We start from the raw sequence: 15,035 nt of genomic DNA, 5'->3' as shown, positions 1-15,035 counted from the left end.
CACTGGAAACTGATTATACACAGTAGAAATTATGTAATCTGAATTGGTACAACTTGCTCTACATGTAAGTAAAAGGAGCCATATACCAAAATTTACTTTCCACTGGCTTGAACAAAATAAGATTACATTGAATTAATAAATTGGCATTTTCATTCTTTCTTTCCAATTTATACTCTTTCATATCAGGGTATCTTGCACAACTTTTAGATTTTTAATTCTGCTGGAAGCCATATAGGCAGATTTAGTCAACTAGATCTCTTCATCTGATAGAGAATTTTCCTTCCTTCCTTCCTTCCTTCCTTCCTTCCTTCCTTCCTTCCTTCCTTCCTTCCTTCCTCCTCCTCCCTCCCTCCTCCCGGGAGCTTCCTTTCGGTACTTTCTTCTTCTTCTTCTTTCTTTTTCTTCTTTCTGTTTTCTTCTTCCTTTCTTTCTTCTTTCCTTTCTTCCTTCCTTCCTTCCCTTCCTTCCTTTTCCTTCCTTTCCTTCCTTCCTTCCTTCCTACATTCCTTCCTCCTTTCCTTTCCTTCTTCTTTCTTTATTTCTGTCTTTCTTTCTTTCTTTCCTTTCTTTCTCTTTTCTTCTCTTCTTTTTCTTTTTGCTTTCTTTCCTTTCTTCCTCTCTTTCTCTCTTTCTTTCTTCTCTTTTCTTTCTTTTTGAGACAGAGTCTTGCTCTGTCACTCTGTTGCCCAAGCTGGAGTGCAGTGGCACGATCTTGGCTCACTGCAACCTCTGCCTCCTGGGTTCAAGTGATTCTTGTGCTTCAGCTACCCAAGTAGCTGGAATTACAGGTGTGCGCCATCATGCTCAGCTTATTTTTGTGTTTCTAGTAGAGACAGGGTTTCATTATGTTGGCCAGGCTGGTCTCAAACTCCTGGTCTCAAGCGCCTTTCCTGTCTTGACCTCCCAAAGTGCTGGGATTGCATGCATGAACTGCCATGCCCGGCCTGATAGAGAATTTTCTAAAGAGACAAACTATGATAAGAAGATGCATATTATCCACAACTAAGCAGTATTATTTTATTTATTTAAAATACACTTTATATGATAAAACATATATGCTTATTGTAAAAATTGCTCACCCAATAAAAGAACAAATGAAGTAAATTGGAAGTTTTGTTTGTTCTCCTCCCACAAATCCTGACATTTTGATGTGCATTATTCTAGGCCTTCTTCTAACATATATACATAAATAATATGCTATTGAACCACATAATGTGTTATATCATCAACATTGCTCCAGGCCGGGTGCAGTGGCTCACGCCTATAATCCCAGCACTTTGGGAGGCTGAGCCGGGTAGATCACCTGAGGTTGGGAATTCGAGACCAGCCTGGCCAACATGGTGAAACCCTGACTCTACTAAAAACACAAAAATTAGCGAGGCGTGGTGGCTCACTTCTGTAGTTCCAGCTCCTTGGGAGGCTGAGGCAAGAGAATCGCTTGCAACTGGGAGGTGGAGGTTGCAGTGAGCCGAGATTATGCCGCTACACTTGAGCCTAGGTGACAGAGCAAGACTCCATCTCAAAAAACCCCCCCAAAAAACCAAAAAAATTGCTCCATTTAAACTTAACACATTGTAGACATCTGACTATAAGTGTAAATGCTGACCTAGCTCATTAATAACCCATTTTGCCTATTTAGAATGTTTAGAATAATAAAGGACATAAGGAGCATAGATTGTTTCAGGGTAATGTTAAGGTTCCTTTCTTTTGATAATATTTTAGGTAATAGTTGATTCTAACTATTCAAATGACTATCTGGAATCATAGCTGTTTAAATATGCCATTATAACCGGGCACGGTGGCTCACGCCTGTAATCCCATCACTTTGGAAGGCCGAGGTGGGTGGATCATGAGGTCAAGAGATTGAGAACATCCTGGTCAACATGGTGAAACCCTGTCTCAACTAAAAATACAAAAATTAGCTAGGCGTGGTGGTGCACACCTGTAGTCACAGCTAATTGAGAGGCTGAGGCAGGAGAATCGCGTGAACCCAGGAGGCAGAGGTTGCAGTGAGCCGAGATCCTGACTTTGCACTCCACACTCCAGCCTGGCAACAGAGCGAGACTCCGTCTCATAAAAAACGTACAAAGAAACAAACAAACAAGAATAAGAAGTAGCTATGGGCACATACATCATATTATTTTTAAAATGACAAAAGGGTAATTGGATTACAGATTACCTGACTTGGTAATAAGTTATAAACACTAGTTTCCATCCTCCCCAATTTCTGAATATTTACTGAGCTACTAACCTATATTTACACTTCTATGTTTCTCCATGCCTTTTTATTTAGCCTGGACCTCCTTGGGTGTGTGTTGGAGGAGGAAAAGTGGAATGTCTCTGCATTCTGCATGTTAAGTAATGTGTTTTATTTTTTACAAAATAATTTCACACTCCACTCCCCCTTAATTTCCACTCATTTAGCATCCCAATATTTTTCCTGACTGTCTTAGTCCTCATTCCTGAGAATTTAGTTGAGTCCAATGTCTCTCCAATTGGATACCAGTTCTATTCTATTCCTCCTCAGCTAAAGGAATAAGGAGAAAAATGTACTAGAAAGCATAGTAGTCGAAATAAGTATATGATAGATAATTTTTTTTTTTTTTTTTCGTGGAGACAGGGTTTCTCTATGTTGCCCAGGCTAGTCTTGAGCTTCTGAGCTCAAGTGATCTGCCCACCTTAGCTTCCGAAAGTGCTGGGATTACAGCAGCCACTGCACCTGTATATGATAGACTCTTAAATAATAGGGTTGAACTAGATGATAGTATAGGTTCCTTTGAGTCTGAGATGGTCTTATTTCCACTTTCTGTGATCTTTCCATTGGTGCTTTTCTACACATTTATTTAGTGGCATAATGGACTATTGTGGTATATTATACAAATCTCAAAAAGTTCTTGTGGTAATTGAGATGATGCCTAGCATGGTGGTCTCATTTCTGCTCTCCCCTTTAAATATTAGTCTTCTTGCTTATAATGCTGAATAGGACATTTCATGTTCTGTTTTCCTATTTGCATTTTGAGAAGATATTGTAAAATTACATTTGGACTAGTCTTTTCTGGCTCATTGATAATTTACAATATCTATCTCTTCCTTTAACCTTTGTAATCTTATGTGAAAGATATATAATGTGTATATTAGGTAGGGCAAGGGGAGAAATCTACCTTGAAGCAGTTGAGTTCTAGGTCAAGGTCTGTAGGGGAAAACACGTTTTTCTGTCAATGTAATGAGTCAGTCATCTTGGGTACACTCAGGAAAGGAAGCTAATAAGTTACACAATGAACTGTGATTACTAGTTAATCGGTTTAGCATATTTATTCCTTAATTTAATTCAACTCAAGGGACGCCTCATTTTCAAGTAAGGGCTTATCTCAGCATTCTATGGCTTTCTAGTGCTTCAAAGAACACGATTCCTGAATTCATCTTATCAATTCACAATTTATCATTGTTTGAATTTCATTAAATGCTTAATTTTCCTAGGAGGAATGGAAACATCCCAAATAGCTCTCATACAGCAAACATCTTTTCTGCACATTACATTTCCAATGTACTCCACATGAATTGATAACTATTTTTTTCCTTTTGCCTTTAGGGAAGAAAATATGTTTGTAAGACACCAAGAACCACCAAATTTGACCGTGTAAAAACATAAGGCCAGAATTTAGAAAAATAGGACTGGGCCGCAGGTTCTCAGGGCATCTGAGAGCAAGGTCCACTCGGCTCCAGTCGCACGGTTTTACTAAGGATTGGTCTGGCATGTGCATTCCTTCTGCTAACCACTCACAGGACTAGAGTTGCACACTGTCTCTGCCTGCCCCTCGCTCGCCTCTGTGCACAGCTGACTCCTATATATTCTTCAAAGCTCTTTTCAGTTGTAACTGGTGAGGGGGTAGTTTTTTACTTTATATTATTTATTTATTTATTTATTTTCGAGACCGAGTCTCGCTTTGTCGCCCAGGCTGGAGTGCAGTGGCAACATCTCAGCTCACTGCAACCCCTACCTCCCAGGTTCAAGCGATTCTCCTGCCTCAGCTTCCCCTAGCAGCTGGGATTACAGGCACGTGCCACCAAGCCTGGCTAATTTTTGTATTTTTAGTGGAGACGAGGTTTCACTATGTTGGCCAGGCTGGTCTTGAACTCCTGACCTCAGGTGATCCACCCGCCTTGGCCTCCCAAAGTGCTGGGATTACAGGCGTGAGCCACCGTGCCCAGCCTACTTTATATTCTTTACATTTTTAAGTTTTTTTTTTTTTTTTAAACAATAATATGTTACTTTTACAGTAAAAATGAAAATTAAAGGAATGGAAAAAAGTAAAACAAACACACAAAAACCCCTCCAACCCTCTGCTTGGTTGTCTCCTCTGCGATGTTTTCTCCAACCAGTTTCCAAATCCTCTTTCCCCTTCATCCATGTTACTCATGCTCAGCTCCTTCTTCTGTGAACTCCTCTGGACTCTCATCATTCATTTTAAGCTGAGGCCTTATTCTATACAGTGCAGTCATTATAGGTTCACTTATGTATTGTTCTCACTAGATTATAAGCTCTGCAAGAGCAGGATGTTTAAAAATTTCTAACATCTCTCTTAGTACCTGGCACATCATAGGTGCTCAGCAAATTCTCTTGAATAAGGAATGAAAGAGAAAGGAACACGGCCCTCCTATGAAGAGAAAGGGAGATGACAGTGCCATGGAAAAGCCATTCCCACTCATTTCTGGCCCCTCTGGCTCTTGGGAACACTCATACAACACACCCATCCCAGCAGACCTCAGCATGGCTTCCTGCAATTGCCTCCGTGGCATTGCCCTGTAAGGCTGTGCTTAGGTGGGACTGGCGAGCCCATCCTCATTTTCTCTCCTTTACCTGAGTGCAGTACTGTTTTTCAAGCCTCTGGCTTTCCTTTTGTTTCTGGCAGGTCAGCGACACCACAGACACAATGGTGCTGTTGTAGTTCTCTTGGGAAGATGTCCAGGACATCAAGGCAGTGGTTGAGCTTAAAACGTGGACACTCACGTGCTGGGGCTTCTCAGTCAGTTCTTCAATCCAGTCTCCTGAAGGACCTGTACATTTCAAATTGGAACACAGGGGAGGCTGCACATTGCACTGATTAAGATAAGAGATTCTGGTTTAAAAAATCATGTTTTCTTTTCGCCCTTACAATGAGATTCAAAGTAAGATGGGTGGTCAGACTGGCAACTCTTCAGGTCCTCTGCCCAGCTGCAACCCTCTACCCCTTGACCTCACCTTGATCTAAACAGCAGCCTCAGCAATAACAGCAGAAACGAAAGCGCCACTTCAATCGTCATGTGCATGTGAGAGTATTCTGGTAAATTCTTCACCAGAGAAAATTTACTTCTCTTTCAACAAAGAGTGAGCGTGGCAGTGTGGCATTTCATCAGGGCTTATAATTCCTTTGCTACTAGGATCTTTGGTCTCTAGGAATAATTACTTCGAGATCCAAATCAGCCTAGACTACTATCATGTGAAAACGTTTGAATTTGGCAACAGTGAGAACAAAAAGGCAGGCTGTGACTCTATTAGAGAAGAAACACGCAACAGGCTGGCTCCGTTAAAGAAGCTGGCTGAAACCTGGGTGATAATTTGAGGAATACAACAGGATCCTTACCATAAAATATCTCCATAGAAGTGCCCATCTTTAGCTTTGTTCTCTTATGTTCATAAAGTGGTTCTTAACACAGTGCCTGACACCTAGTAAGGACTCAAGACATGTTAAGGTGATTATTATCTGCAGAAATTCCCTGCTGAAATGCAAATATGAAAATTCCATTTATTTGCTTAGGATGCATATCTCAGCTCCTTAATTTAATACTATATTCCTAGGCTGAGACCCAGGAGAGGAAAAGGAGCAAGTGGCTCTACTGGGGAGGACAAACTAAGGTTCGGTGTAAATGGTGCAAAGGAAATGATAATAAAAAATGATATTAATTCTAGTAAAGAGATATGGAATCCATTATATATTTATATATTTGTTCCTGGCAGGTCAGTGACACCACAGACACAAGGGTGCTACCGTAGTTCTCTTGGGAAGATGTCTAGGACATCACAGTAGTGGTTGAGCTTAAAACACGGATGCTTACATATAAACTGCTTTTCAGCATATAAACTGCTTTTTAGCATGTAAACTTCAAGTTTATATGTATTACGTATTTCATTCCTTTAACTTATATTTATTTACTTATTTGTTTATTTATTTTGAGATGGAATGTCACTCTGTCACCCAGGCTGGAGCGCAGCCTTATCTTGGCTCACTGCAACCTCCACCTACTGGGTTCAAGCGATTCTCCTGCCTCAGCCTCCCGAGTAGCTGGGATTACAGTGCCCACCACCATGCCTGGCTAATATTTGTACTTTTAGTAGAGAGAGGGTTTCACCATGTTGGCCAGACTAGTCTCGAACTCCTGACCTCAGGTGATCCGCCTACCTTGGCCTCCCAAAGTGCTGGGGTTACAGGTGTGAGCCACCGTGCCTGGCCCCTTTAACTTTTATAACAAGCCAATGAGATAAGTACTTTTATTAAATCTCACTTGTCAGATGCGAAAACTGAGGCAGAGAGAGGGTAAGTCGAACTAAGTTTCACACACAGGAAGTCTGATTCCAAAATCCATGCTCTCAACCCTGCATGAGACTTCCTGGAGCACTATGAAATAGTAAAAATTTGGAGACAGGATAATTGCACTAAGACTCAGTTTGGTCCTTGTTAGTGGTGCAACTTTGGACAAATGAGTTAATGTCTCTGAATCTCAGTCATTGCATCTGTTAAATGGATAAATCATGGAATTTTAGAATAGAGCAGAACTTTAGAGACCCACTGCCTTATTTTGCTGATATGGTTTGGCTCTGTCCCCACCCAATGTCATCTCGAATTGTAATCCCCACTTATCGAGGGAGGGACCTGATGGGAGGTAATTAGATCATGGAGGCGGTTTCCCCCATGCTGTTCTCAAGATAATGAGGGAGTTCTCACGAGATCTGATGGTTTAAAAGTGGCAGTTTCCCCTGCTCTCTCTCTCTCTGTCCTGCCACCCTGTGAAGAAGGTTCTTGCTTCCCCTTTGCCTTCTGCCATGATTGTAAGTTTCCTGAGACCTCCCTGCCATGCTGAACTGTGAGTCAATTAAACCTCTTTCCTTTATAAATTACTCAGTCTCAAGTAGTTCTTTATAGCAGTGTGAAAACGGACTAATACAGTTCCTGATGAGGAAACTGAGGCCCAGAGATATAAACAAGCTGCCTGAAGTCACAGAGCTAGTAAGTGCTTGTGACCCAACCCAGCCCTCCTGTCTCCTGAGTTAGCGCTTTGTGACAATCTGTATTAATTTACCTCATAAAGTTGCTGTTGGGATCAAATGAGATAATACGTATTAGCGAACTACATAAACGCGAAGTGTTGCTACTGTTCTGAAGAGTACTGGTGTAGTGGGGGCACAGAGGGCAAAGGTTGAAGGAAGCAAAACAAATTCAGTTATTTAATAGTTTTACCTTATGACTGACCTGATAATCAACCCGAGGAATTGGGTCATTGCAGGCTAAATGAAAATGGATTTTGTTATCAAATATTCCTGAGTTCTAATCTTAATTTTGACACTTGGGGAAGTCACTGAACTTTCTGCAATTCAGTTTGTTTTTTAATGTGAAAAATGGGGGTAATGAAAGTGTTCCCTTCATAAGGCTATTGGCAGACTAGTGCAAATTCCTACCTGAATTCTCATCTCTGGGAAGGCCTTCAAAGCTACATAAATGTAAATTATAATGCAACAACATAAACATATAATAAATTGTAATGTAACAGCTCAACACCAGAATATGTGAAACAGTTTGGTCAGGAAAAATGGGCTGCAAATATACTTCAGCTGGTGTGTGACTACATTATGCTGAGCAAACGTGAGCCACCCTAATTTGTTGCTCATTTACCCAGTTAGGTGTATTTATATATGCGATATCCATTTTTTAAACCAAAGAAGTATATGCAGTACATCTGAATAACTCATTACCACAGAACAGAATCTCCTAAGCACTTAAAAAGTCATTCTTTTAGCAACAGAGAAAAAACAAAACTTCTGGTAGCCTGTATTTTTCTAGATAAATATTCAGATGCATCTCTTTAAAGTTATCACATTTTTGAGCAATTCCGACATATCCTCAATGGCACTAGTCACTTTAGATACTCTAAGAATAGAGCAGAGCGCATGAAAGATACAAGTGGTTCCATAAATATTTCTTGAATGTGCAAGAGAATGAATAAATATGCAAACGGTATAACTCCAGCCTAGGATTTTACAATTTGACATGAGAAGCAAGATGCACCTAAAATAAATCTAGAAAAATACCACACACTAATAAGTTCTGTGTTTTGTGCTGTGTACTATGAGACAGAATAGGAATTCAGAGAAGAGAAAAGTCAGAAAGACCAGAATTGTTGCAGAGTTTTCATGGAGGCTGTTCACATGTGCGGTAGATCTGTACTGGTGCAGAAAGAGACTATTTGGTCAGTGAGGCGTTTTTAGTCTTATGGAAAGAATGAAATCCTCAACTTTGTTCTCTTTCTTAAGTAATCACATGTCCAAGGACTCTAACACTTGAAAGGCACACAAGGCAGTTGGGAATACATTTTCTATGCGTCTGATAAATCTTTAAGGCCTTTCTTTTGCCAGAGGTGATATTTTTGGTTTTTCTTTTAGTAAAAATATTATATGGGAAAGTTTTAACATTTTTAAGCTGCTGCATAAATTGAGCTCCTCTTTTGCTCTCATCCATTCTTGAACGAAAGGTGGTATTTTGCCGTTCCATATGGCAATAGGATATGTGGTGGTTATCCTTTTCTGAAAGCAATTTTTATTCTTTGCCTTCTGGTTTTTCTTTCTACTGATTGGAGGCACATGTAACTCCTGATAGGGTAGGTTGCTGATTTTTGACCTCTATACTTCCAGTAAACATAGTCAGGTTAGCCAAACACGTTATAGAGGCAGGTACTGTTTGTGCAACCTTCAGAGGCTAACTTTTGCTGTGCTGTTACTCTTACGGAATTGGTAGAGGCCACCCTAGGACTTGACATTGGGGCTTTTAGGTTGCTCTAGCTATGGCTTTTTCCACCAATTTTATGGAGACCACCTGGGTGTACTTGAATCTTTGTCTTTCTTTAGAGCTTCACGAGCTCAATACTCTAACGAGATTTTTCACAGTCCTATAATGTCATTTCATTATGGCCTCAAGCAAATGTTGTATTTCCCAAACTATATGTCCACATCCTTGGAGGGTTTGTTATGGCTAATGTGGAAGGTCAGTTTAATAAATATTCAATTATCACAATAGTGAAAAGAATCCTCAAGTTAAGCCCGTGGATAGGATTGCTACTATTAAATATGCATATATTTCCTCTGCTGTCCAAAGCTTGTGGATCTCAGCCTCTCCTGATCTTGAAGACTTCTCCGCATCTCTAAGGTTTGTGAATAGTTGACATCTGAGCATCAATAATCTCACCAGTTCCCTTGTTCTAGCTCCCCAGTAAGTGTAAAATGATCTCTTTGTTACTTACTGATATAAAAGCTGAGTGATTTTGCTGACTGACTTTTTCGACTTTCACAAGATCCTGAGGAACTAAAGGTTGTCACAGATAACTTATATTTCCCAGGTTCCTTCAGTTCTGCGACAAATTCATGTGCTTCTTCATCCACCGTCAAATATTCCGTAAAGTTCTCTAAATCATGTATAGAAAAGAGAAGATATATGAATTGACACCTGGAAAGGCCCTGGGTATAGACAAGTCAATTAATGAAAAAAAAAATAGGTATTTTAAATGTTCCCTCCTTTTGTCAAGTTCAGTTACACCTCTAAACTAAAGGTACTATTAAAGAATATAAGTAAGAGTTCAGTATTTTTACAACCTTCCAAATAACAAAACTCAAATACGGCATTCAAATCAATAAAACTAGGGATGGGTCTACACTGTGCATCTTTATGTACTCCTACCCAACAAAATTATGTTTACACAACAGAAGTAGATAGTCAGGAAAAGATAACACTTGTTGGCTTCCTCATCACGAGGTAAGGGCTAAAAAATAACCAGCATCCAATATCTTGTAAGTTCTTTGTGGTAGCATTAACCATTCAGAAGCGCTTTAATGTTTATTTAAAATACATCTCATTTTTAAAGATCTATTTTCTGATGTACCCCAGAACTTAAAGTAAAATTTAAAAATAATAATCATGGTAATATTTTTCCTTCATCCATTTGCTTTCAGATCTTCTTAAAGAAAGAATTATTTCACAATGCATCACAGTCCATCCATCCTCTGCTGCTTATTACTTCATTTGAAGTCATTATCATCAGTTGGTGACTACAACAGCCTTCAAAAGAAGACACTGTAGTCAGATAAATGCATAATAGAACCTCCATGAGAACAGGCAGTACAAAATTTTTGTAATGACAAGATCCTATTTGCCATGGGAACATATTTAGGAACAGAAAAATAAAAGACAATTAGGGAAACTTTAAAAAAATGTAGGCAATTCCAAGAAAATGACTTTTGACTCAAATAATTAAGAATTTTCATTTTATGTGTTATTTGGAATGCTGTATCATCCTGTATAGAAGAATCCACAGATTTTTGTTGTATCTCATGCTATTAAGTAAAATAGGAGTAAATAATATGTCAGTATGTGAGACTACATGGGCCTTAAACTCTCACTCTAAAAATAAGGCTATCATTGTAACTTCAAATTTTTACAAAGTATAACCTCTGCCACTCAAACTACTAGACCGGAAAATGGAAAATGAAGTATATTACTGTAAAAACTAAACAAACAACAAATAACCATAAAAATCTACCAAACAACAATTGAGGTAGGTATCATGACCCAAGCTTGCTGGAAGTCATGGCTCTACTTTCCTAAGCTAGTGGGCTAAAATATAAAGATGAATCTCAGATGCTGAGTTAGTCAATGCAAAATGTAATATAGTAGCTATATGGAAATGTCAGTAGCTGTGTATTTTCCATTTTACTATCAGCTTCTCTTTGGAAAACTGTGGTGCTTGTTCCAGAGGGGCACACCCTAAAGGGAACAAGAGTAGCTGGTTAGCAGGACACAAGCCTCATATTCTTGAGGAAAGTAGTAATGTGTTCATAAGTATTACTTTACTGCCATGTTTGAAAATTTGCATATGAGAAAACAGAAAATTTCTCTAGGATATGCTGTAATATTCTGGGATAGTTAGATCTTTGATTCAAAATATTTCCAAATATGATGTTTTCCTCATTGTTCTGAGACACGAGAAATATCAGGCAGTAAAATGTATACAGTTGGCAGTACTCACAACCTGTGAATCACCCAAACCTTCTGATTCTTACCCAGTCTATTCATTTGGGTTTTCTGCTCTGTCTGCATTGGATACCCAATTAAATTCTTCCCTTTCTTTATCATTATTCTTTGGCTGTTGACTGTCTATGATCAGTGTTTCTAAACTCAAATTTAAAAACACTTCAATTCCCCTTCCTTTGTATCAGTTCTTATTTCCTCTGATTTACTACTGCTTTACCTTCTCGTTCAATATGAATATGGAAGCCATCAAAAGCAGTGGGTGGTTTGGGTGGTAACCAGGTCAATATCATTTGCACAGGGAAAAAGGAGAGAGAGCCTGATGTTGACTTCTCTGTCTCACTGAGTGTACTGTTATTTTCGTATTCCATGGGAAGTACGCTGACAAATTCATCTTCACTTTCAGGAGTTGCAGATGCACTGTCCCACCAATATGGCTGAGACGTAGTTTCATAGTCACTGCTATTAAAATCAGGCCAACCGGAAGAAGTGTTGCCCGAGGGAATTTCAGGGGTTTCTTCTGTAAAATGGAAGAGTTTTTCTTTTCCTATTGTATCTTGTGATCTCATGAAGGATTCCTCTGGGAAATTGCCACTCTGTTCTTCCCAGTTGTTTTTGTTCAAGTTTACGATACGAACGGAAATATTCTGGGGTGGATAAGGGGCTGTAAGAGAGAGAATTTTCATTTTCAAGTAATTTTTAATTCAATTAGAGTGAATGCTTAATTTCTTAATGAGTCAGGGACAAAAGCAGATTTTTAAAAATGGAATTTAATTTTACTTCTAATACACAGACAAATTTACGTCAAGATAAACTGTGTTTTTCTCCATATACATACTTCTAACATTTTGTGGATGATGTGTACCTGTTAACACACCACTAGTCACACTTCAAATATATTAACTTGCAGTATTATGCTTGTTGAAGTGGTAATTTAACCACTTCTAAAAGCAGAGTATGTAAATATTTTTCAGTTTATCATAATCTCACTTACAAAAAAATGTATCTCTGTTTCTGGATTTTTATTACAAAGAAAAAACAAGTATAGTGTACTTATAGCTATGAAGATGAAAATACTCCATGTGACATAGTTGCACCTAGGAGAGTTGCATGCGTGTGCTGCCTTTAGAGATGTTAACATACATGTTAGAAATATGGCTTCACTCCTCACCTCTCTAAAATGAAACATATAAGCACAAAATGAGTTCGTAAATTATGGAAGCACACTTTACTTACAGGGAGAAAACTACAAAGACACACTGCATAGTCTCTGCCTATAACAGTTTCTATTTGACCTTCAAATAGCAGTTCAATTATCACCTCTTCCATGAACTTTTTTTAAATTTTTTTTTTTTTTTTTTTTTTTTGAGGTGGAGTCTCGCTCTGTCGCCCAGGCTGGAGTGCAGTGGCCTGATCTCAGCTCACTGCAAGCTCCGCCTCCTGGGTTTACGCCATTCTCCTGCCTCAGCCTCCCGAGTAGCTGGGACCACAGGCGCCCGCCACCATGCCCGGCTAGATTTTTTGTATTTTGTAGTAGAGACGGGGTTTCAGAATCTCTCTCTGTTGCTCAGGCTAGAGTGCAATGGCGTGGTCTGGGCTCACTGCAACCTCCGCCTCCTGGGTTCAAGCGGTTCTCCTGCCTCAGCCTCCCGAGTAGCTGGGATTACAGGCACCAGCCATCAAGACCGGCTAGTTTTTGTATTTTTAGTAGAGATGGGGTTTCATCATATTGGCTAGGCTGGCCTCAAACTCCTGACCTCAGGTGATCCACCCGCCTCAGCCTCCAAAAGTGCTGAGATTACAGGCATGAGCCACCACGCTAGGCCCCATGAACTTCTAATAAAAATTTCTCTCTCCTTTGTGCTGTTAAATAACTTTGTACCTCTTTTATAATATTTATCTCATTCTGCCTTGTATTAGTGCCATTTGTGTATTACGAGTACCATTTTTTGAGGACAAGGATCCTGTCTTATCAGTCTTTGTCTTCATGTCTCAGTACTTAGAACAAATTCCAGGTAGAAGGTGCTCAATTAATGTTTTTCTACTTACATTGAATAATGAAAAACATAAATAGAATCTTAAATGTTGACATTAGGTGAGTTAGTGATTTAGCTGAAATAGTTTCCTGGTCTTAGACTAATGAATAAGAATCATGATATCTTAGAATTTCAAATTGTCAAGACCTTAGAAGTAATCTATCATAATCCTTTCCTGATGCTCGTCAGAATGGCCTCTCCAGCTTTCCTATTAAGTACTCAGGCACATTAGGCACATGCGATGTTGCTTATATTGGTGATGGGTACTTAGTAGATATATGCTTATTTTACCCATTCATTCTTCCATCCATCCATGCATCTATCCATCCATTCTACAATAGTGCTTTATATTATTGGTGTTACGAAAATTAAGTACTTCAAGTTTCAGATACATTTGAATTTCAATATTTTCCTTTAATAATCTGATAAACCATACTAGAATGTCTTCCCTCTTTTTTCTGCCATAGGGCCACTTGTCAGTAATAACTGATGTCTACTAGATCTGGGTAAGTTACTTAATTATAACCTTTGGCAATAATATAGTAGTTTTTATTCAAAGATTACAAATCTATGATTGCATTGACATATTTTAGATTTTTCTTATTGAATATTTTGCCCAGTTCTTTTTACATTGATATAAAATCTGTTTTAGGTTATTAAACATATGCATTTTCTTTCTTTGCTCTGGACCAGAATATTTCTTAGGATAAAAAATAAATATATAGCAAAATATAACTGAATTATTTTTTCACTGTATTTGATTCTTCAGGAGACTTACCAGTTCTGTGCTGTTTGGGTTCATGACTGACACCACTGTACTCAACAAGGGTACTTTTATTAAAAGTTGCCTCAGATACCAGCTGAAAGGTGATATTACTATAACACATTCCCGGCAGCCAGTGATTAAATACTGTTTTTCCCTTAAAGAAATCTGTGAAGAGAAAATCAATTGCATGAAAAATATGGTCTTCTAAATGTCACACACTTCTGGAAAGTTTGAAACAATTATGGTTAAACATTCACAACATAATATTTCCTTCAACTACTGTTATGGTTAATAATAAAGAGTTAGTAGAAGGCTAGAGACGAAACGTTGAATGTTTAGACTCAATCCTGAAGGGCTTTCACTGACAAAATTCCTGAGAAAATCGAACACAATTGGAGTTAACTTTTTATGATAGGAACTTTTGGGGTATGTATTAATTGAAGGAGATAATATAAAGAAATTGTAGATGTTAAGTTTACACTGGCCATTTACTTTAAGATAAAAATTCAAGGTATTTTGCCACCTTATGACCTGAAAAAAAGCAATTTTACAAGAAAAGTTTTCATTTAGAAAAACTAGCCTAATTTAAAACTGGTTTATTTGCCAGTTTGAAGACAGAACCTGCCCAAAAATAGAAATAATAAAAGTTTGGACTCCACTTAGAAAACTTTAAAGAGAATAACAATAAACTAAAAATCCAATCCAACTCAAAAGAAATGAGAGAAAAAACTAAAAATACCACTTATTGAATTGAAATCTAAAAATAGTTTGAAGAAGTAATAAGAAGTAATTGACTTAAGAATGGGATTATATTAATTATTTTAAAATTTATGATTAACAAAAGTTTCAGTAATTGCTTTTTAATCATTCATAAATATATTTGCATATGATCTATAAACAACTTTC

At 38.3% G+C, this 15,035-nt stretch overlaps 1 protein-coding gene across 2 annotated transcripts in view; it reads right to left on the bottom strand.

Moving 5' to 3' along the window:
- PTPRO (protein tyrosine phosphatase receptor type O) overlaps window positions 1-15,035 on the bottom strand; it is a 272,959-nt gene that overhangs the window by 85,842 nt on the left and 172,082 nt on the right. For both annotated transcript variants that reach the window (XM_010368473.2, XM_010368474.2), the window contains exons 4-7: window positions 14,142-14,294; window positions 11,548-11,991; window positions 9,547-9,708; window positions 4,859-5,055 (exon numbers count right to left, since the gene is read on the bottom strand). In XM_010368473.2, the coding sequence (XP_010366775.1) occupies window positions 4,859-5,055; window positions 9,547-9,708; window positions 11,548-11,991; window positions 14,142-14,294 (956 nt within the window). The remainder of the gene's footprint in view (window positions 1-4,858; window positions 5,056-9,546; window positions 9,709-11,547; window positions 11,992-14,141; window positions 14,295-15,035) is intronic.

This window comes from Rhinopithecus roxellana, chromosome 10 (assembly GCF_007565055.1).
Source record: "Rhinopithecus roxellana isolate Shanxi Qingling chromosome 10, ASM756505v1, whole genome shotgun sequence".
NCBI classification, from domain to species: Eukaryota; Metazoa; Chordata; class Mammalia; order Primates; family Cercopithecidae; genus Rhinopithecus; species Rhinopithecus roxellana.
The sequence above is the reverse complement of the archived record's forward strand: the minus strand, read 5'-3'. Positions and strand labels throughout refer to the sequence as shown.